General features: G+C 41.1%; 1 protein-coding gene across 4 annotated transcripts in view; it reads right to left on the bottom strand.

Annotated features, from left to right (window-relative positions):
• LOC139388803 (microtubule-associated serine/threonine-protein kinase 3-like) overlaps positions 1-21246 on the bottom strand; it is a 149142-nt gene that overhangs the window by 13430 nt on the left and 114466 nt on the right. For all 4 annotated transcript variants that reach the window (XM_071135734.1, XM_071135732.1, XM_071135736.1 and 1 more), the window contains 14 exons: positions 19505-19593; positions 13161-13230; positions 10856-10934; positions 9543-9700; positions 9263-9338; positions 8519-8728; positions 7871-7972; positions 7379-7511; positions 5311-5372; positions 5130-5221; positions 4538-4746; positions 4147-4285; positions 3069-3201; positions 2630-2795 (listed from right to left, as the gene is read on the bottom strand). In XM_071135734.1, the coding sequence (XP_070991835.1) occupies positions 2630-2795; positions 3069-3201; positions 4147-4285; positions 4538-4746; positions 5130-5221; positions 5311-5372; positions 7379-7511; positions 7871-7972; positions 8519-8728; positions 9263-9338; positions 9543-9700; positions 10856-10934; positions 13161-13230; positions 19505-19593 (1718 nt within the window). The remainder of the gene's footprint in view (positions 1-2629; positions 2796-3068; positions 3202-4146; positions 4286-4537; positions 4747-5129; positions 5222-5310; positions 5373-7378; positions 7512-7870; positions 7973-8518; positions 8729-9262; positions 9339-9542; positions 9701-10855; positions 10935-13160; positions 13231-19504; positions 19594-21246) is intronic.

The raw sequence follows: 21246 nt of genomic DNA on the forward strand, positions 1-21246 counted from the left end.
CATTTTCTCAAAAGTGTGGTTACAAATTTATTAACTTTCAAATCAGAATTACTAAAACATAACATTTGGACATAAAAATGTATCCAATGTAAAGAACACCATTTCAAATTTTGCTACAAAAGACCGAATCGAGCCTGTCGGTCACATTTTGTTGTTTTAGAGGATGAATTCAAAATTGATTCAATATTTCAAAGTGAAAACATGTTTTTATACATTTTAGCAAATGTATTGAAAATGAAATATCTAATTTATAGACGTATTCACATCCCTGAGTCAAGAAGCACCTTTAGCAGCGATTACAGCTTTAAGTCGTATTGGCTATCAGCGTTGCACATCTGCATTTGGGGATTTTCTTCCATTCTTCCTTAATGATTTCTCAAGCTCTGTTAAGTTAGGTGGGGAGCGGTGGTAAAGTCTTTCCACAGACTTTCAAATGGGATTCAAGTCTGGGCTTTGGCTGAGCCACTCGAGGACTTTCACATTTATGTTCTGAAGCCATTCCAGCATTGCTTTAGGTGTATGGTTGGGGTCATTGTCCTGTAGAAACGTAAGTCTTTGCCCCAGTCTAAGGTTGTTTGCACTCTGAAGCAGGTTTTCATCAAGGATTTTGCTCTATTTGACTCCATTGATTGTTTCCTCTATCTTTACCAGTCTCCCAGTCCTTGCCGCTAAAAAACATCCCATCCTCATAGCATAGCATTTTCTCAGGAGTGACTTCCGTCTGGCCACTCTCCCATAACGTCCAGATTGGTGAAGTGCTGTAGAGACTGTTGTCCTTCTGGCAGGTTCTCCCATCTCAGCCAAGGAACTCTGTAGCTCTGTCAGATTGCTCATTGGGTTCTTGGTCACCTCCCTGACCAAGGTCCTTCTTGCCCGTTTGGTCAGGATCGGGGTAGAGTCTGGGTAGTTCCATATCTTTTCCATTTCCCAATGACCACTGTGGTCTTGGAAACTTTCAACACTCTAGAAATGGTTGTATACCCTTCCCCAGATATATGCAGTGGTGTAAAGTACTTAAGTAAAAATACTTTAAAGTACTACTGTACTTAAGTAGTTTTTTGGGGGTATCTGCACTTTACTTTTTATATTTTTGCCAACTTTTACTTTTCTACATTCCTAAAGAAAATAATGTACTTTTTACTCCATACATTTTCCCTGACATCGAAAAGTACGTGTTACAATTTGACAGGAAAACGGTTGAATTCACACACTTCAAGAGTGAGTGAGAACATCCCTGGTCATCCCTACTGCCTATGATCTGTCGGTAAAACTAAACACAAATGCTTTGTTTGTAAATTATGTCTGAGTGTCGGTGTGCGCCCCTGGATATCAGTCAATAAAAAGAGAAAAAAATAAAATTGTGTCGTCTGGTTTGCTTAATATAAGGAATTTGAAATATTTAGACTTTTGATACTTAAGTATATTTAAAACCAAATACTTTTGGACTTTTACTCAAGTAGTATTTTACTGCGTGACTTTCACTTTTACTTGAGTCATTGTCGATTAAGGTATCTTTACTTTTACTCCAGTATGACAATTGAGTACTTTTTCACCACTGGATATTTGCCTCATCACAATTCTATTTTGGACAGTTCCTTGGAACTAGTATAGTTTCTGCTTTTACATGCACTGTCAACTGTGGGACATTATTTAGACAGGTGTGTTTCTTTCTTAACCATGTCCAAAAAATGTAATTGGCCACAGGTGGACTCTAATCAAGTTGTAGTGACATCTCAAGGATGATCAAAGGAAATTGTATGCACCTGAGCTCAATTTGTAGTGTCATAGCAAAGGGTGGGAATACTTATTTAAATGAAATATTTAATTTTCAATAATTTAGCAAAAATGTCTAAAAACATCTCACTTTGTCATTATGGGGGTACTGTGTGTAAAAAACAAGCAATTTAATCCATCCACTGTAACACAATAACATTTAAAATAAGTCAAGGGGTATGACTAATTTCTGAAGGTACTGTATGTGATCAAAATATCTGTGTGTGCATCTCCATGTCTCTGTGTGTTCATGTGTGTTTGACAAGTGTAGCCTGTTCGCAAAAGTAGAAAAATAGCAGCATACGCCACACCAGTATAGACTGCGCCATTCCACGGATTTCTCTTTGGCGCCATTTCGCTCCCATTTTCATCAAATTAGGGAGTGAAGCATGAATATGCATGGTGGCCCTCAGGCCTGAGCAGGGTGGCATTCAGCTCAGCGTGTTCAGAGCCCTTTAATTAACACTGCGTCCCTCTGGCCTGCCATGATGGAGAGCACACCAAATCTGTCATGGCAGCACATTCATTAACATAGGATAGAGGGAACACTTGGGTTCTCTGTAAACTATCATAAAGTTATCAAAAACTTGAAAAAATGTATGTCTCATGTCAAGCTGAATCCACACCCCCACACACCATCTGTTTTGTGCATTACATGCCTTAATCCCAAATGAATCGGAAAGGTTGGCACCATCTAATTCCATACTGAATAATTAGATATTACCATTAAGGCCTGCATATTTTTGTCCTACTTAGTTATGCATTGATGTCAACGTTAAGTACAAATTCGACTTCATTGGAACTTAGGATTCGCCCCATAAGTCAAATCACAAGGAGAGAAGAGAGTTAGACTGACCGCTGATGACCTGCCCAAACAATTCTTCTGGTGTGTCTCCAAAGAAGGGTACGCAGCCGACCAGAAACTCATAGAGGATGATGCCCATAGCCCACCAGTCCACAGGCTTCCCATAGCCCTGTCTCAGGATCACCTCTGGAGCAATGTACTCTGGGGTCCCACACACCTGCAGACACAGACAGAAGGCAACAGGTATAGGCACATTATAATAGTAGTATGTTTTGGTGAAAGGTTGAGGCTGGACATTGTCACATTGGAAAAAGAATAACCTGAAAGCTGTTGGTATCCAATTTCTGAACACTTCGAACAGTGTTCAGACTGAATACCATAGTTGTCATGTTCTCTCTGCTTTCTTGTTTTCATTACCAAAATAAATAAATGAGCAAGAAAGATTGGCTTATACTGTAGGTAGAATGTCAATCATCTCCACACAATGTACCTGTTTATCAGAGAACTCCCGGGCGTCCTTCTCTATGTGTCCCTCGTACAGGTTAGTGGTCATGTTCATCAGGCCCACCTTGGACAGCCCAAAGTCTGTCAACTTGATGTGGCCCATGGAGGTCACCAGCAGACTGGGGAAGGGAGAGAACGAGAGAAAACCATAACATGGATGCCAATGGCAGAAGACAGCGTCCGCCATTGTTGGAGCTCAGGAAACGTACTATACCCTGCAATTACATCTGCAATCCTCTACATGTGACTGTGACTGTACAACTACACAATCTCACTCAATTGGCACAATAACATCGATCACTCAAGTGACTGGCAATTTCAAAAAGGTTAAGATCATCAGTCAAAATACACCAAACGCTTCCATGCTCAGGTCACTAACTCTCATTGTTAAAATGGTAATTTTAAGGCACTGGAAAGAGGAGCAGTCACCCTTATTTGCAGAATGGCTCAAACTGTCAATGAACACTGTCAAACGTGATCTTTTTTTTGTAAACATAAAGGGAAAGATAAAGGAATATGAAAACAAATGGGCCAAGTTTGAAGTTGTCTTGGTGTGAATGAAAATGGGGGAAGATTTGATTTATAATTTGTCAATAATAATCATGGGTATTGATACAAAATCAATATACCAATCAATAATATGTACAGTACATTTATACAAATAATGTACATAATGAAAAATTGCTGGCAACTTTATTATGACTAACTTTAGCATTTCATAATATTAATTACCTATTTATTTCTTGTTCTTTAAATTTCGTTGCAGCCCTCCCATATACGCAACATTTGTATTTCAATTTCTTGTTAGGATTAAATTGTGATATGCAAAGAAAAATATAGAAATGTGACAAAATAGGAGAGTGAACTATTTGTGTTTACATGTGGTGTTTTATTTGTTGTTGCTTGGCTAGTGTGACATGTTGGAAATTAATAAATTAATTTAAAAAAGACAAATAAATAAATAAAAATCACCAGTCAGCACTAACAGATCTGAGACCAGGCTATATCTATCTACCTTCTCAGTGACATTATCTGACCTTACTATAGAGATATTAGAGACTGACTTGTCTGGTTTGAGATCCCTGTGGACGATGCCATAGTTGTGGAGGTACTCCAGAGCCAGCACCGTCTCAGCAAAGTACATCCTGGCCATGTCCACAGGCAGGGGCCCCATGTTCTTCAGCAGGTTGGCACAGTCACCTCCTAATGGCACACAGAGACAGATACTTGGTTTATTGAGTTAATTCTGACATTGAAATATACTACAATGAAGTACATTCAACATTTGTAAAATTATTAATGATTAATCCCAACCTAAAAAGTGCATTTGGTAAAAAATAGGGATGGACATTAACATGAACCAGTATTTCTACAGCAGTTTATCCCCCCGGGTGTCAGCATTCTGTCTTCCACCGATTTGGGTCCGTTAAAAAAAAATAAGAAAAGGCTAGCTACCTTCCACATACTCCATGACCATGCAGAGGTGTCGTCGCGTCTGGAAGGAGCAGTACATGGAGACCACGAAGGGGTTCTCAGCGAAGGTCAGGATGTCTCTCTCCACAAAGGCCTGCTGGATCTGATTCCTCAGCATCAGGTTCTGTTTGTTGATCTTCTTCATGGCAAAACGCTGCTTGGTCTCCTTATGGCGCACCAGATACACAGCCCTGTCAGAGAGAGAGAGAGAGAGGCAGAGAGTGAGAGGAGTCAATATGTTCGGCACGTAGCAAAGGCTAAGTTAAATCAACCATACATTACTCTGTCAGACAGAGAATGACACGGTTAGCCATAAACGTGGTAAAGGTGGCTTGAAATCACACATTCATAGCGCTGTAGGAGAGGGAATACATTATGTAAGTGCCGCGGTATATACTTATTTGTGGTTTAGGAACAGAAAAGGACAGGGCCATGAATTGAAGGTTGAAAATATGAGTACAAAATGTGAGTAAATCCAAATCACATATCCAATTCAAATCCTAAATGACAGCTAAAACAGGTTTGGATTCCATCATATAACCGTCCTGACGAACACCAGAGAAGCCTCTCTCACCCGTAGGCTCCGTTGCTGATGAGTTTGGTCATCTCAAAGTCCATCTCGCAGGGCTTTCGTCGGGATCGTAGGGCCGCGCTCAGACTCTGGGACTGGGAGGACGAGAGTAGAGAAACTTTATTCTACTGAAATACATCAAACCTGTAATTAAAAACTTGAATAAAATATACTGAATACTCACAGAGTCATCCGTCTCTGGTGTTTCCGCTATCCCACTGTCATAACTGGTCATCTGAGCAATTTCTGTAGGAGAGAGAGAGAGAGAGAGAGAGAGAGAGAGAGAGAGAGAGAGAGAGAAAGAACAGCATTTCATTTGACTTTGCAATTTCAGCATTTTCACCTCCAAGCACCAAACAGTGACCTTTAAATCCAGATGTCCTATATATACACACCTCAACATTTAGACAAAGCCTATAGGGAGTTGACATTACTGCACATTAACACACTTTCTTTTTTTTGGCAGTTAAGAAAGAGCAATCTGTTGACTTTGTCCACCTAATAAGCTGAGTCTGAGAAATCCTAAATGAGAGGAAATGAGGTGGAAACCAGAAGTGGCAGCAACACATGTCAGACATCCATTAAGAAAACCACAACTCCAGAACACTCAAGTGTATGTGTGTACGTTTGTGTTTTGCGTATGTGTGTGCGTCTTGCATGTGTAGCGTTTATATACATGCACGTGTGTGTGCATCCCTTCCCATCAGTGATGTATGAACAGCAGGAGGTAGCGAATCAGGAAGGGGAGGGGGGGTCGTTCGGTCGTCCCCACAGAGACCCTAAACGCATTTCCAATGCCACTTAACATCTGTCCCTGCCTAGAAGGCTGCTTCCAGCACTCCAGGCTACTGGACAAGGAAAACACACGGAATAAGCCCAGGGGAAATGAGTGGAGAGACATTGGCAAATGAGGACGGAGGTTAGTGAGCCAGTCTGTGTGTAGAACTGTTTCAGCTCTATAGGGAGACCATTCGTTTCTAATTAGTCAGAATGAACGTTGGGGTTTAATTTAAATTGAGAGAGCGAGAGAGAGAGAGAGCGAGAGAGAGAGCGAGAGAGAGAGAGAGAGTCATTAGGATGGCAGTCTGTTCAGTAGAGGACACATGATACTCTACATCACCTTTGTCTTAGACCTTCTTCATTGGTGTTTAATACTAGCCTGACAGGTTATATTAGCCTTGCAAAAAAATATTTACTGTAATGCTGATGCAATATTTTGGTCATTGTGGATACTGAAATGGTAGCTAGTACTTCTAGTACTAGTTCTTTTGTAGTAGTTATACTGCACAATACAAGTCATTCTTCTCTAAAAACTGATAAGATGTTCAGCTCCAGCAGTGCTTCCAAAACGTTTAGACCCCAATAGCCACAACATAATTACGATGCTTTATTTATCGTAGTACATTATCACAGTACATTACAGAGGGAGTTTTACGAGGAACAGAATGTGCAAGTTAATAAAAATGAGAAATTATTTTTCTCAAAATGTAGGCTTTAGTGTTCTGATGAAGCTGGTTGGGGTTAACTAGATTCTGTGTCAGGATCATATTCTTATCATAGAATTATATTTATCATACTTTCATCAGGTCATCAATGTAGCTGGGACTTCGAGAACACAAAGCATGACAAGTGATTGGATGATCCACAATACAATGGCTGCGTTACGATTCTCTACCTTTCTCCAGAAGATTGCACTCGTTCAATCCCCCTCATGCATTTAAAAATCATTGGATTGGTGCAAGCATGGCTGGAGGGAGTTTCAACCATATTCCTCACTCCATTCCTTTGAAATCCATGAGGGGGTACACTTCGGGAAAAGGGTGAAGAATTGGAATGTACATCTTGATTACTTCCTTTATCAATGCAGCCCACCACTGGAATGAGTTCACAGCCCTTGCAGCTTTCATCAGAAAGCACTCTTTTCATTTCTGAACGTGTGATGTGCGGCTGCACCTCCACTAACTTTGGTTTAGGCCAGGGCTCTCCAACCGTGTTCCTGGAGAACTATCCTCATGTCAGTTTTCGCTCCAACCCAAGTTGTAATTAACCTGATTCAGCGTATTAACCAGCTAATTATTAATCAAGTGCGTTAGATTAGAGTTGGAGTGAAAACCTACAGGACGATAGTTCTACAGGAACAGGGTTGGAGTTAAACCTACAGGACGGTAGTTCTCCAGGAACAGGGTTGGAGAGCCCTGGTTTAGGCACGGTCTACCTACTCCCTAAAAGGTCAAAAGTCAAACTTGACGTACCTTCCAGGGGGTCCCGTGTGAGACCCAGCTGGCTGATGATGTAGCGGGGGATGTCAGTCTTGATGCCCTGGCCCTCTTTGGCGTGACCCTCGGCAGCTTCCAACAGATGGTAGAACTCCTCTGGATCAAACTCCTGAGGAGAGGACAACACGGGGACACGGGTTTCACTTTTGGAACTCTTAGTTTTAAGTTCCAATGGGCATCGTCTGTGTGCTGTTGGCTTTTCTCTGGGTTGATGGTGATGTTATTGTGACAATGAGGACTAGCAGGAGCAAGAGGAGGATGGATTGCATCTATATGGCTTGTCACCACCAGATAGAACTTGTACTTAGTATTAGGACTCAGTGGTTTAACTAGTCACACCACATGGTCAGGAAAAACCTCTGTCCCTTGGAAAAAAAACCTGTCCCTAGTTGCCGTTTAATTTGTGCAATGTCTGAAGTCATGGCCATGTGCTTGGTAGCTAGCTAGCGACAATCAGGCGAGACATACCAGGCATTCCAGGAGGCGCGCCGGCCTGGCGATGACGATGAGGATCTTCTTTACCAGCTCTTTGATGAAGTTCACCTCCTGGCTCTCCGACCGGGACGTGGACTATAGATACAGAGAACAGAACACACTCGTTCAACATTTCCCACGGACCTGTGAGCTGCTCAGTGCTCGGGACTGTAAGCACCATTAAGTGAAAGGGAGGGAGTATAATAGGAAGCATGCATGAGGGGAGAGGACGTTGAGAAATACAGAACATCTATAAACAAGTTATTAATAGTTACAGATTAGAAATTGTGCGACGAAAATGACTTTGAATACCAGAGAGGTAAGGGAGCACTGTAAACCAAATGATTTTGGTGAAAGAATCGGTTTGATAGTTTCAAAGTCCTGTGCAGTAATGTGCACCGACATTGTACTTACAGTGTACTTATTACTACGGTAAAAGGTTGATGGCTGCTAAAGTTAACCAGTGATATCCCCCATGGATAGCAGGTGGCACCACACTCTATACTACCCTTTACACTTTCCTCATCTCCTTTCCTTCATTATTCCAGATTTTGTAGAGTAGAGGACACAAGGAAAGAAAACCCCTTTTGCATTACATTCATTATTATTACACTATTGAGATGTACCGAAAATGTCACCCACCTCCTGGAAGAGCCTCTCCAGCTTGTCGGTGAGCTCACAAAAGTAGCGTGACGTGACGTGGCCCAGGCGGCTCTTCTCCAGGCAGTCACGGACCAGCTCGATGATCTGGTGGTGGGCGAAACCCAGCACACCGTCCGCCAGCGGCAACACGCTCTCCGGGGAGCTGGTCCGGATGATCTCCTGGATCCTCTCCTCCATCTGGGCAGTGGCCTGGAGAGACACAGAGGGGTGGAAAGGGTTCGAAGTAGAGAATGTGTTGAGAGAGGGTGACAAGGTTCAAAGGTGAAAAAGACCAATTCTCAGCAACAACTGTTAAAACATTAGCATTTGTTTTGATAACAAATAACCATTGTTAATGCTGGAATCCTTAGATGTTACATCCATTTTTGGACTTATAAATTAATGATATATACCCATCGATTCTTGAATAATATAACTTATAAATGCCTCATGCGCTTAGTTCAACTGTCGTACACCGTTAGAACCCCAAATATAAGATTGAAAACAAGGTAAACAAGTTAAATGTAAACAAACACTGTATAGCCAGCCGCAAAACATGGTTAAAACTATACATTTGATATTATGGAAGGTCAGTACTTGCATTCATAGCTCTGTCTACGCACCACCCCTTAGCGTTTTTAGCGAAACAGGCGGGGGGGGTGGTTCAATTTGTTATTGTTTCAATTAAGGATTCTAGCTTGAAGGCAATACGACATTATAGATCTAACTCAGTTGGCTCCTCACCTTTGGAAAGCGTTCCTTGTAGACATGGTTCATCATAATAATCTCATGATCACAACAGGATGGGGATCTTCCAGGGCTGCAAATACATAGAAATACAAAGGAATGATCAGTAATTATATTACAACACGTATCTTACAGCACAAATACATTGGTATAGTTTGAATCAAATCTCATTTGAAAACTATTCACATAAAAGTATATAAAAGGAGGATACTAATTCAGCGACTGTTATCCCCGGCATCTATAAAGGTGTGTGACCTTGCCCGGCCTTCGTACGTACCTGAGACTGCGCGAGCGGGGTCGCATGGGCGTGGTCCCCCTCCGTCGGTCATCCCCAGCGATGCTCTCCGTGCAGAAGTGCTTGGAGAGGAAGTGCAGCTCGTCCGGCGTGGGCTGGAAGGGCAGCTGGTGAAGCTTCTCCTGTGATGAACAGGACGACTGGAAATGAAATGAATATACATTGAACGAGAAAAGATAAAAAGAAGAACGAGAGGCTAACGCTTTGATTGACGTTGTTGCACGAGAGAATGGCAGTTACCAGGAGAGTGTGTGCTTTTTCTGACTGCTGTGTTCATTTGATTGGGCACATGTTCATTACGGCACCTATTCCCTTCTACAGTGTCTCGAAAACGAAGGACTGAAACGTATGGGTGCTGAAATGGCTGTGACGGTACATGAAAGCTAACAAATTACTGTGAACTTTCCCTTTTCTTCTCAGAACACATTGTTCTGAAATAAAATCCAAAAAGGATTCATCTTCAAGTGAGCTGCAAAGACCCGTAGCAACCAGATGTGTAAACATAGCCTGGACAAACACAGTTGCCAGTCTTACTCCTTCTCTATAGTAAATTCTCTAACAGTAATCCTCACCAGCCTCCAACAAAACATCAAGTATTTATCGACTCTAAATGAATGTCCTCATAAAACTTGGCTGTAAACAAACAACCCATTACTTTGTGTGTGGAGGCGTGCTTACTGGGCTTGTGTGTGTGTGGTCAATCTTGCGTGTGAGTGTGACGCATAGGTGTCAGAGTTGACCATTTCCTGCCTGTGTGATTTGACTTTGTCAGTAAACAGATCAGAGGTGTGGGTGGTTATGTGCGTGTGTTTCTGTATGTGTGTGCAAGAGTGCGTGGCCACGGACGCGTTGCCGCGTGTGTCTTTGTTTATGTGTGGGGCATAGCTGTTGGCTTTGTGTCAGGGCCATGTTTACTCCCTAAAAAAAAAACCTGCTGACCCTAAACACATTTCTGGTGGTATGTCAACCTGGGAGACACTAGCAGGAGTATCTGTTCGCCCCTCATCTGACTTCCAATAGCCTACAGTACAGCACCGGTCACTGAAGAACAGACTAGAGGCAGTCTATCAAATTATCATTTCACATTGAAACATCTTGATTCAAATTCATTCTTACATTTCCATTGATTTGGTATCTGGAAACGGTTTTCCATCGGTATACTGTATGTGAAGGGGTTTAGGTTTAACAACCTTTTTGGCATTGCTTTAAAAAAAATCTAGCTAACACATGTAATAACTCATTGAGTTGATTCTTAAGTAATTGTAGCAAAGTGAGTGGTAAGGTATGGTACGTACAGAGACAGTGGAGCTGGGTGTATTGGTGCCATAGCCAGAGGAGGGCAGAGATGCCAAAGACCAGCGTCGTCCATCCGTCCTTCTCAAACACACAGACAGACAGACAGAGATAGAAAGAGGCAGACGTCACCATTAACTTTGAACCCATCCCTAAACCCATCCATTACTAATCAGGAAAGAGAACTGTAGGTATGAACAATATATTACAATACCGATGAATGATGTTCAAAACAAGAATACTCAGATATCCAGGATTATACATAACATAACTGCCCTTATTTGACTGAGCTTATTTTTAAAATGTACAAAGTGAAATCTGCAAAGGCCTAAAAATCAAAGGTTCTGGGTGACCTTTGATCTATGTGCAGTAATGATCAGAGGCATGTCATATGCAACACTTCACTTTTCTGACAGAAAAGGCAGAAAATATTCAGCTTTTCAATAGCCTACTGAAGCAGTGTCCTTGACCTCTGCTACCTGCAACAAACACCTTACTACCTTATTTGGCACTAACCAATAACACGGAACAAGAAAACAAACTCTCAAAGGAATAACACATGAGACTACATGTAGGGACAGATAAAAACAAATCAAAAGGGATTTTTCATGATTTCATGATTCAGATATAAGGTACAGTGCATTCAGAAAGTAATCAGAACCCTCGACTTATTCCACGTTTTGTTATTTATTTATTTATTTCACCTTTATTTAACCCGGTACGCAAGTTGAGAACACCTTTATTTAACCAGGTAGGCTAGTTGAGAACACCTTTATTTAACCAGGTAGGCTAGTTGAGAACACCTTTATTTAACCAGGTAGGCTAGTTGAGAACACCTTAATTTAACCAGGTAGGCTAGTTGAGAACACCTTTATTTAACCAGGTAGGCTAGTTGAGAACAAGTTCTCATTTACAACTGCGACCTGGCCAAGATAAAGCAAAGCAGTTCGACACATACAACGACACAGAGTTACACATGGAGTAAAAGAAACATACAGTCAATAATACAGTAGAAACAAGTCTGTATACGATGTGAGCAAATGAGGTGAGATAAGGGAGGTAAAAAGGCAACAAAAAAAGGCTATGGTGGCAAAGTAAATACAATATAGCAAGTAAAACACTAGAATGGTAGATTTGCAGTGGAAGAATGTGCAAAGTAGAAATAAAAATAATGGGGTGCAAAGGAGCAAAATAAATAAATAAAATAAAATAAATACAGTAGGGAAAGAGGTAGTTGTTTGGGCTAATGTAGGTGGGCTATGTACAGGTGCAGTAATCTGTGAGCTGCTCTGACAGTTGGTGCTTAAAGCTAGTGAGGGAGATGAGTGTTTCCAGTTTCAGAGATTTTGTAGTTCGTTATGTTACAGCCCTATTCGAAAATGGAATAATTTTTTCCTCCCCTTCATCAATCTACACACAATACCCCATAATGTCAAAGCAAAAACAGTTTTAGACATTTCTGCAAATGTATGAATAAAACATTTACATAAGTATTCAGACCCTTTACTATGGACAATTCCTTTGACCTCATGGATGGGTTTTTGCTCCGACATGGAGTGTCAACTGTTCAAACCTTATATAGACAGGTGTGTGTCGTTCCAAATCATGTCCAATCAATTGAATTTAACTCAGGTAAACAAGATGCACCTGACGTCAATTTTGCGTCTCATGGCAAAGGGTCAGAATACTTATATAAACTCGGTACTGGTACCCCGTGTATCATTACTCATTGTGTATTTATTATTACTTGTTATTACTTTTCTATTATTCCTCTATTTTATTTCTCTCTGCATTGTTGGGAAAAGCAAACAGAGGCCTAACATGACGTTACCTGCCTGGTCTGTGGCAAAGACTGTGAATCATAACAATAAAGAAAACTCTCTTAAAATAAAATGTGTTGAGTGAGGGTAGAACAAAAATACCTTTCAGGCTATTTGTGAAAGACTCAACCCTTTATCCTGCCTCTGATTTATATATCTGTATAAAGAGCCAGTCAGAAGACAGTGAGATCCTGCCTTCGCTTCTCAAAAGAACCGTTAACTGTCTGCATCAGACTATAATAGCACCAGAATTTGGTTTTGTTGTAAAAAAAAATATTATAATAAATCTATCAAGATTCGTATTTCTTTGTATCCCACATTTGTTATGATGTCTGTCAGATAATTACCAAGAGAAAGCAAAATTATGACCGAGTTGAAGTATGAATTACTTTCAGGAAATTGTTAAACGAAACAAAAAAAAACATTTTATTCCTGCAAGCATGATAGTTGAGCAGTGTTACTAATAGAACATGCATTTCCTTATTACCTTCGTGCGAAGGAGAAGTGGGCTGAGGCACTAGGAGAGAAGTTTCTGGGGCTGTCTTGAGGACTCGTTCCTGTTGTTCAGAGGAAAAGCAGACAAATAAGGGAAGATTAGAAGTAAAAAATTAAAATTAAAAACCATTCATAAACCTGAAATAAAAGCATTTGAAATTAATTAAGTTAATAATAATAATAAGCCTAGAGCATAGAATCAAACCTATACCAAATTGGGAGTTGGTCTAAGCACTGTCACATTGATTCATTGATATGAAAAACCATAGAAAGTCTAATAAACCAGCATAGATAAATTCCATTTTTTCATCAATTTACTCTTAGCTATTTATTGTAACCTTAAACCGCATTTTAGATTTGATTGTGTTTCCTTGTCTCTTATCTGATGGAGCGTAATCTAGGAAGACTGAAAGCCTCTCAAATGGGACTGCTCTGCTTGAATCAGTAACTACATAATATTAACAATCTACATCGGCTTCGATTCATCGGGAGACACACAAGAAATGTCACACACAAACTTTTAATTCTTTAAAATTGCAATATAACGTTTACGTGCAATTGTCCCAACCAATGAATAATTCAATTTTTACCCCCCCCCCCCCCCAGGTGTCAGTCAAAAAGCAAAAAGAAGTGTGAAATTACCCATCTTTAAAAAAAAAAAAAAGGTCTTTGAGGAATATCTCAACAGACAAAGATAATTTATTTAAATGGAAGCTGGTTCTCATGTGTTGTAAAAGCAGCACACACAAAATAGCTGAATATCGAACATCTGAAAGCTACGAGGCAGCAGCGTACAGTACTTTCAGCACAAGGAGCTAGGGGAAGAATGGACTTCTGATTTGCTTTGCAAATGTGCTAGTTGTAAGGCACCACAAATGCATGACAGGTACTGTACTCTAGAAATACATGAAAGGTACACTACCTGCCTAGCACTAGCATGCTGATTAAAACTAATTATTAAAAATGTATGGATTGAATGTGGAATAAAGACCTATTGTCTACAGGGACAATACAATCTACTGTAAGAGTTGTCTATAGGCTAATACCGTATTCTAAATAGCTATGTAAATGAAATGGCACAAACAAAGACAGTCTGGGTGAAGACATCTGGCTATAAAATACACATTTTCTGCCATCCATAAGGTGATGGTTATAGCCCTTAGCTAACAGACGCGAATATTCGGGGTCTTGGGGTTTTATTGCAGACCTTAATGTCCCATAGTGGAGCCTGAAGCGTCCTCTACCAGGGCGGCAATTCAAATTATTCCTCTATCCCTCTATCTCTCCAACCCACCATCCATATGGACAGCGTGCACTTATTACCCACAGCCCTACAGTTTTGTGGCTACTGCCTCAGGCTACTCAACACATCAAACAGCGGGGCTTACCCCAACGACAGCAATTAGGCTTTGTGTTCATAAGGTTAAGAACCAACCATCGGTTCAACGTTAATTAGACATAATGAACTCTGAAGGGGGGACAGTTAATAAACAGTTAATTAACTAAGGCCAAAGATGTCCAACCCCTGTGACGAGTCTGACGATAGCGAACGGGCTTTGCGGTACTGGGGTAACAATGGTGGTACTGGGGAACAGAGCGAGGCTAGTTAGATGGTGATGAATGTCACCTGTTTAATTGTGGTGTAATTTAATCACAGCTGATGAGCGTTAATAAATAATCACCAGAATGGGACAGAATACACCTGAGGAAAAGGAACACTTAACCCAATCCAGATGGAGGTCAAGTCCATTATTTGAGATTAATCCTGTATAATCAAATTCTAACAGCCATGTAGACACAGGATAATATAGATGAATTTTATGTGTTTCGAGAAAAGGTACCGGGATTGCTTATTTAAACAGTAGCAGTCGTAATAGAGTACGCGGAGCAGACTTAATCTAAACCAAATACTGTTTATGATTCATACGTAAAAAGAGTTCACTAACGATCCAGAATTCTTAATAGCTAAACTCAGCAAAAAAAAAAGAAACGTCTTTTTTCAGGGCCCTGTCTTTCTTTTTAAGAAATTAACAGCTTACAGACGGTAGGCAATTAAGGTCACAGTTATGAAAACCTAGGACACGTAATAGGCCTTTCTACCAACTCTGAAAAACACCAAAAGAAAGATGCCCAGTGTCCCTGCTCATCTGGGTGAACATGCCTTAGGCATGCTGCAAGGAGGCATGAGGACTGCAGATGTAGCAAGGGCAATAAATTGCAATGTCCGCACTCTGAGACGCCTTAGACAGCGCTACAGGGAGACAGGATGGACAGCTGATCATCCTCGCAGTAGTAGACCACGAGTAACAACACCTGCACAGGATCGGTACATCCGAACATCACACCTGCGGGACAGGTACAGGATGGCAACAACAACTGCCCGAGTGGCACCAGGAACATACAATCCCTCCATCAGTGCTCAGACTATCCGCAATAGGCTGAGAGAGGCTGTACTGAGGGCTTGTAGGCCTGTTGTAAGGCAGACAAACAAACCAAACGTTGCTGGACCAGACAGGACTGGCAAAAAAGTGCTCTTCACTGACGAGTTGCGGTTTTGTCTCACCAGGGGTGATGGTCAGATTCACATTTATCGTTGAAGGAATGAGCGTTACACCGAGGCCTGTACTCTGAAGCGGGATCGATTTGGAGGTGGAGGGTCTGTCATGGTCTGGGGCGGTGTGTCACAGCATCATCGGACTGGGCTTGTTGTCATTGTAGGCAATCTCAACCCTGTGCGTTACAGGGAAGACATCCCCCTCCCTCATGTGGTACCCTTCCTGCAGGCTCATCCTGACATGACCTTCCAGCATGACAATGCCAACAGCCATACTGCTCGTGATTTCCTGCAAGACAGGAATGTCAGTGTTCTGCAATGGCTAGCGAAGAGCCCGGATCTCAATTCCATTGAGCACGTCTGGAATCGAGGTCGACCTATTAATCGGAATGGCCGATTAATTAGGGCCGATTTCAAGTTTTCATAACAATCGGAAATCGGTATTTTTGGGGCGCCGATTTTGCCGATACCTTTATTTAACTAGGCTAGTCAGTTAAGAACACATTCCTATTTTCATTGACGGCCTAGGAACGGTGTGTTAACTGCCTTGTTCAGGGGCAGAACTACAGAGTTTCACCTTGTCAGCTCGGGGGATCCAATCTTGCAACCTTACAGTTAACTAGTCCAACGCTCTAACCACTTGCCTCTCATTGCACTCCATGAGGAGCCTGCTTGTTACGCAAATGCAGTAGAAGCCAAGGTAAGTTGCTAGCTAGCATTAAACGTATCTTATAAAAAACAATCAATCAATCATAATCACTAGTTATAACTACACATGGTTGATGATTTTACTCGTTCATCTAGCGTGTCCTGCGTTGCATATAATCGATGCAACGCTGGGGGATGATTTAACAAAAGCATATTTGCGAAAAAGTCGTTGGACAACTGTACCTAACCATAAACACCAATGCCTTTCTTAAAATCAATACACAGAAGCATATATTTTTTAAACCTGCATATTAAGCTAAAAGAAATCCAGGTTAGCAGGCAATATTAACCAGGTGAAATTGTGTCATTTCTCTTGCGTTCATTGCACACAGAGTCAGGGTATATGCAACAGTTTGGGCAGCCTGGCTCATTGCGAACTAATTTGGCAGAATTTTATGTAATTATGACATAATATTGAAGGTTGTGCAATGTAACAAGAATATTTAGATTTAGGGATGCCACCCGTTAGTTAAAATACAGAACGGTTCCGTATTTCACTGAAATAATAAACGTTTTGTTTTCCGAAATGATAGTTTCCGGATTCGACCATAGTAATGACCCAAGGCTCGTATTTCTGTGTGTTATTATGTTATAATTAAGTCTATGATTTGATAGAGCAGTCTGACTGAGTGATGGTAGGCAGCAGCAGGCCCGTAAGCATTCATTCAAACAGCACTTTTGTGCGTTTTGCCAGCAGCTCTTCGCAAGCACAGCGCTGTTTATGACTTCAAGCCTATCACCCTAATGGCTGGTGTAACGATGTGAAATGGCTAGCTAGTTAGCTGGGTGTGCGCTAATAGCGTTTCAAATATCACTCGCTCTAAGACTTGGAGTAGTTATTCCCCTTAGTCTGCAAGTATTTGTGGAGCGATGGGTAACGCTGCTTCGAGTGTGGCTGTTGTCGATGTGTTCCTGGTTCGAGCCCAGGTAGGGGCGAGGAGAGGGACGGAAGCTATACTGTTACACTGGCAATACTATAGTGCCTATAAGAACATCCAATAGTCAAAGGTATATGAAATACAAATGGTATAGAGATAAATAGTCCTATAAATACTATATTAACTACAACCTAAAACTTCTTACCTTGGAATATTGAAGCCTCATGTTAAAAGGAACCACCAACTTTCATATGTTCTCATGTTCTGAGCAAGGAACTCAAACGTTTGCTTTTTTACATGACACATATTGCACTTTTACTTCTCCAACACACTGTTTTTGCATTATTTAAACCAAATTGAACATGTTTCATTATTTATTTGAGGCTAAATAGATTTTTATTGATGGATTATATTAAGTTAAAATAACTGTTCATTCAGTATTGTTGTAATTGTCATTATTACAAATATATATATATATATATATATATAATTTTGTTATTATTATTATTATATATATTTTTTTAATTGGCCGATTAATCGGTATTGGCTTTTTTGGTCCTCCAATAATCGGTATTGGAATTGAAAAATCATAATCGGTCGACCACTAGTCTGGGACCTGTTGGATCGGAGGATGAGGGCTAGGGCCATTCCCTCCAGAAATGTCCGGGAACTTGCATGTGCCTTGGTGGAAAAGTGCGGTAACATATCACAGCAAGAACTGGCAAATCTGGTGCAGTCCATGAGGAGAAGAAAGCACTGCAGTACTTAATAGAGCTGGTGGCCACACCAGATACTGACTGTTACTTTTGATTTTGACCCCCCCACACCCTTAGTTCAGGGACACATTCAATTTATGTTAGTCACATGTCTGTGGAACCTGTTCAGTTTATGTCTCAGTTGTTGAATCTTGTTATGTTCAAACAAATATTTCCACATGTTAAGTTTGTTGAAAATAAACGCAGTCGACAGTGAGAGGACATTTCTTTCTTTGCTGAGTTTATTTTACTGAAGAAAAGAGCCGTGAACGATATGTCAAAGTAAAATGGGTACTGTAGGCACACACTCCGGGTTTGCCATCACCTAAATGCCAAAACGTTTACAACCACTGCAACTAACATGATAACTGGAAATAACGGTCTTACCAAATGTACATGTACCTGCAATACGTCTGTGCCAGCCAGTGAAATTCTCCCATAGTTCAGCCCTGTCATTACCGTCACTACGTCTCACATAGTTCATCTTAAGGAATGAGCTCTCTAGCAAGGCAAGAATGTCTGACTACGCAAACAGCGGGCCGTTATCAGTGTTTGGCCTGTCAGGAAATAAAACACCCAGGCTGGAATAGATTAAATCCACCCTCTCCTCCCTGTGCATTTCCTTCGTGAGGCCTGCCACTTCTTGATCCATTACAATCACAATCCCTGCTGGTTCCAATGCCAGCGCTCCGATAGCACAGAGCACTCACCCTTTTTAACCATTGGCATCAGAGACTTGTCTTCGGCTGTACCACGAAAAGCCTATTGTTTACTCAAGCCTGCTTTTGCCTTTTGTCTTATGTGAAACCCAACTATAATGTGCTGATCTATTATTTTTCTCTACACTGTCAATGTTTTTAAGTATGATTCTGAAATAATGCAGTTAGACTGCCTTCAGTTTACAGTTTGGACCAAAGTAGCCTAGACTCACTTGTGTCTGGACACCAGGCTACAACCAAAACTTTACTAAAATAGTTGTACCATTAGAGAGATGTGCTGTATTTCGCATGGTCTTACATTATTTTCAGATCCCATCCTCCTTTGAAATCAGTTTCAATGAAAGCATTTGCCATTATAATAAAAAATAATTGGAAAAGATTTCTTGCAGAAACAGCTAGTTTGTCACTTTTGTTGTAGAAGACAGGTTGCTAACATTTCAGACAGTGTGTTGTGGTAAAGGTCTACAGAGAGAGCGAGACAGAGGAGGATCTTGCGGGTGGCTAATGAATCAGAAACAGATTGCACTCCTGAAGAGTGCCGTTTCCAGACTGCTTCTGCATTTACCCACAGACAATGGCCTTCATTCAGGGCCAACCAAAGCCTCTTTGCAAGCACAACATTCATTCTGTCTTTTACTCAATCGGACACTTCACACACACCCATCAATACAGATGCCTGTACTGTACAGTACAACAATTATTCACACACAGACAAGCCTTACCTGTATGCGATGAGAGGGGGGAGTGAGGTCGCGGAAGCGCCGAAGACTGACCACTTCCTATCAGGCTTTTTCTGTTGCTCGTCCTGCAGCTATGAAAACACAGACAGTAAGAGGTTAGGCAGCTAAACTGGTGAGAAAGAGGCAACAAAGCCTCATTGTCAGCCAGTGAGTCAGTCAGAGTGTTTTATTGTCTAAGTAAACATGCCAGATGTAATCGTAGCTACTTAAGATGCACTTGACATTTCACTGCACCAATACATCACTCACATCCACAAAAATGACTTCCAGTACACACTGTAAAAGAGAAACATTAAAGACATGGAAACTCTTCAACACTTTTTTCCTCGTTCTTAGATTGATATAGGTTAGCACTTGGAGTATGATGAAGTTGCCCTAGATGCCATTTTCCCCCTAAGGGAAGGCTAGGGCTGTAGCAGAATAAGGTGACCCTACATCTGTGGGGAACTTCTACATAGAGCTTTGCAAATCCACATAACCCAATTCTAGAGGCCCAGATCTCTCCTATAGGTCAATGTGACCCACCAAATATTCCCCTATAGGCCAATCTGCCACAGAAGGTACCACCAAATAATCTCCTATAGGCCAATGTGACCCACCTTGGCTGCGTTAACGCACACAGCCCAATTCTGATATTTTTCCACTAATTGTTATTTTGACCAATCACATCAGATCTTTTTCAATGCTGATCAAAAGACCAATTAGTGAAAAAAATTATCATAATTGGGCTGCCTGTCTAAACTCAGCCCATGTCTCTCCTATAAGCCAATGTGACCAACCAGATATCTCCTATAGGCCAATCCTGTCCTAGCAGGCCCCAACCAGCAGGATCCATTAAACATTATAACCCCCCGAGCACTATATGACCAGGCAGTCTCAGCAACATGAGTAACAGATTCATAATGAAAAAAGTCCTCATTAGTGCCTCTGGTTAGTCGAAGATGGGCCTTGTCTGTGGATTATTAAACACTGCAGACCTGATTCTACACCCGGAGGAAGCTAAAAATACTGCACAGCTGGTAGTGAGCAAATTCAGTTAACAGTGACTTTCATGTAGAAAGAGGTAAGTGATGATTCTATTGGGGAAGGTCAATTTGCATATTCATTGAACACACAAAATATAGGGCTAGTCAGGGCTGGCACAATTACCGTATACCTGTGTAACTGACGGTTATGGATGAAGACCGTCATGAAAATAAAATAACCGTCATAACCATAAAAACTCTAACGTTCAGCTGACTGAAGCCCCATTTCCATTCACCAATATGTGACTGCAGCTGGCTTCGCTATCGTTTTCTAGCTAGCAAGATGTTGAAGAATTACACATACACAACGCATGTCTCAATTGTCTCAAGGCTTAAAAATCCTTCTTTAGCCCATCTCCTCCCCTTCATCTACACTGACTGAAGTGGATTTAACAAGTGACATCAATAAAAGATCAAGCATAGCTTTCACCTCAATTACCTCGACACCGGTGCCCCTGCACATGGACTCTGAACCGGTACCCCCTGTATATAGCCCCGCTACTGTTATTTACTGCTGCTCCTTAATTATTTGATTTTCTTATCTCTTTCTTTTTTTTTTAAAGGTATTTTCTTAAAACTGCATTGTTGGTTAAGGGCTTGTAAGTAAGCATTTCACTGTATTTCACCTGATGTATTTGGTGCAAGTGACAAATACAATTTGATTCATCTGGTCAGTCGATGTCATGGAAAGAGCAGGTG

Source organism: Oncorhynchus clarkii, chromosome 29 (genome assembly GCF_045791955.1).
Source record: "Oncorhynchus clarkii lewisi isolate Uvic-CL-2024 chromosome 29, UVic_Ocla_1.0, whole genome shotgun sequence".
Classification (NCBI taxonomy): domain Eukaryota; kingdom Metazoa; phylum Chordata; class Actinopteri; order Salmoniformes; family Salmonidae; genus Oncorhynchus; species Oncorhynchus clarkii.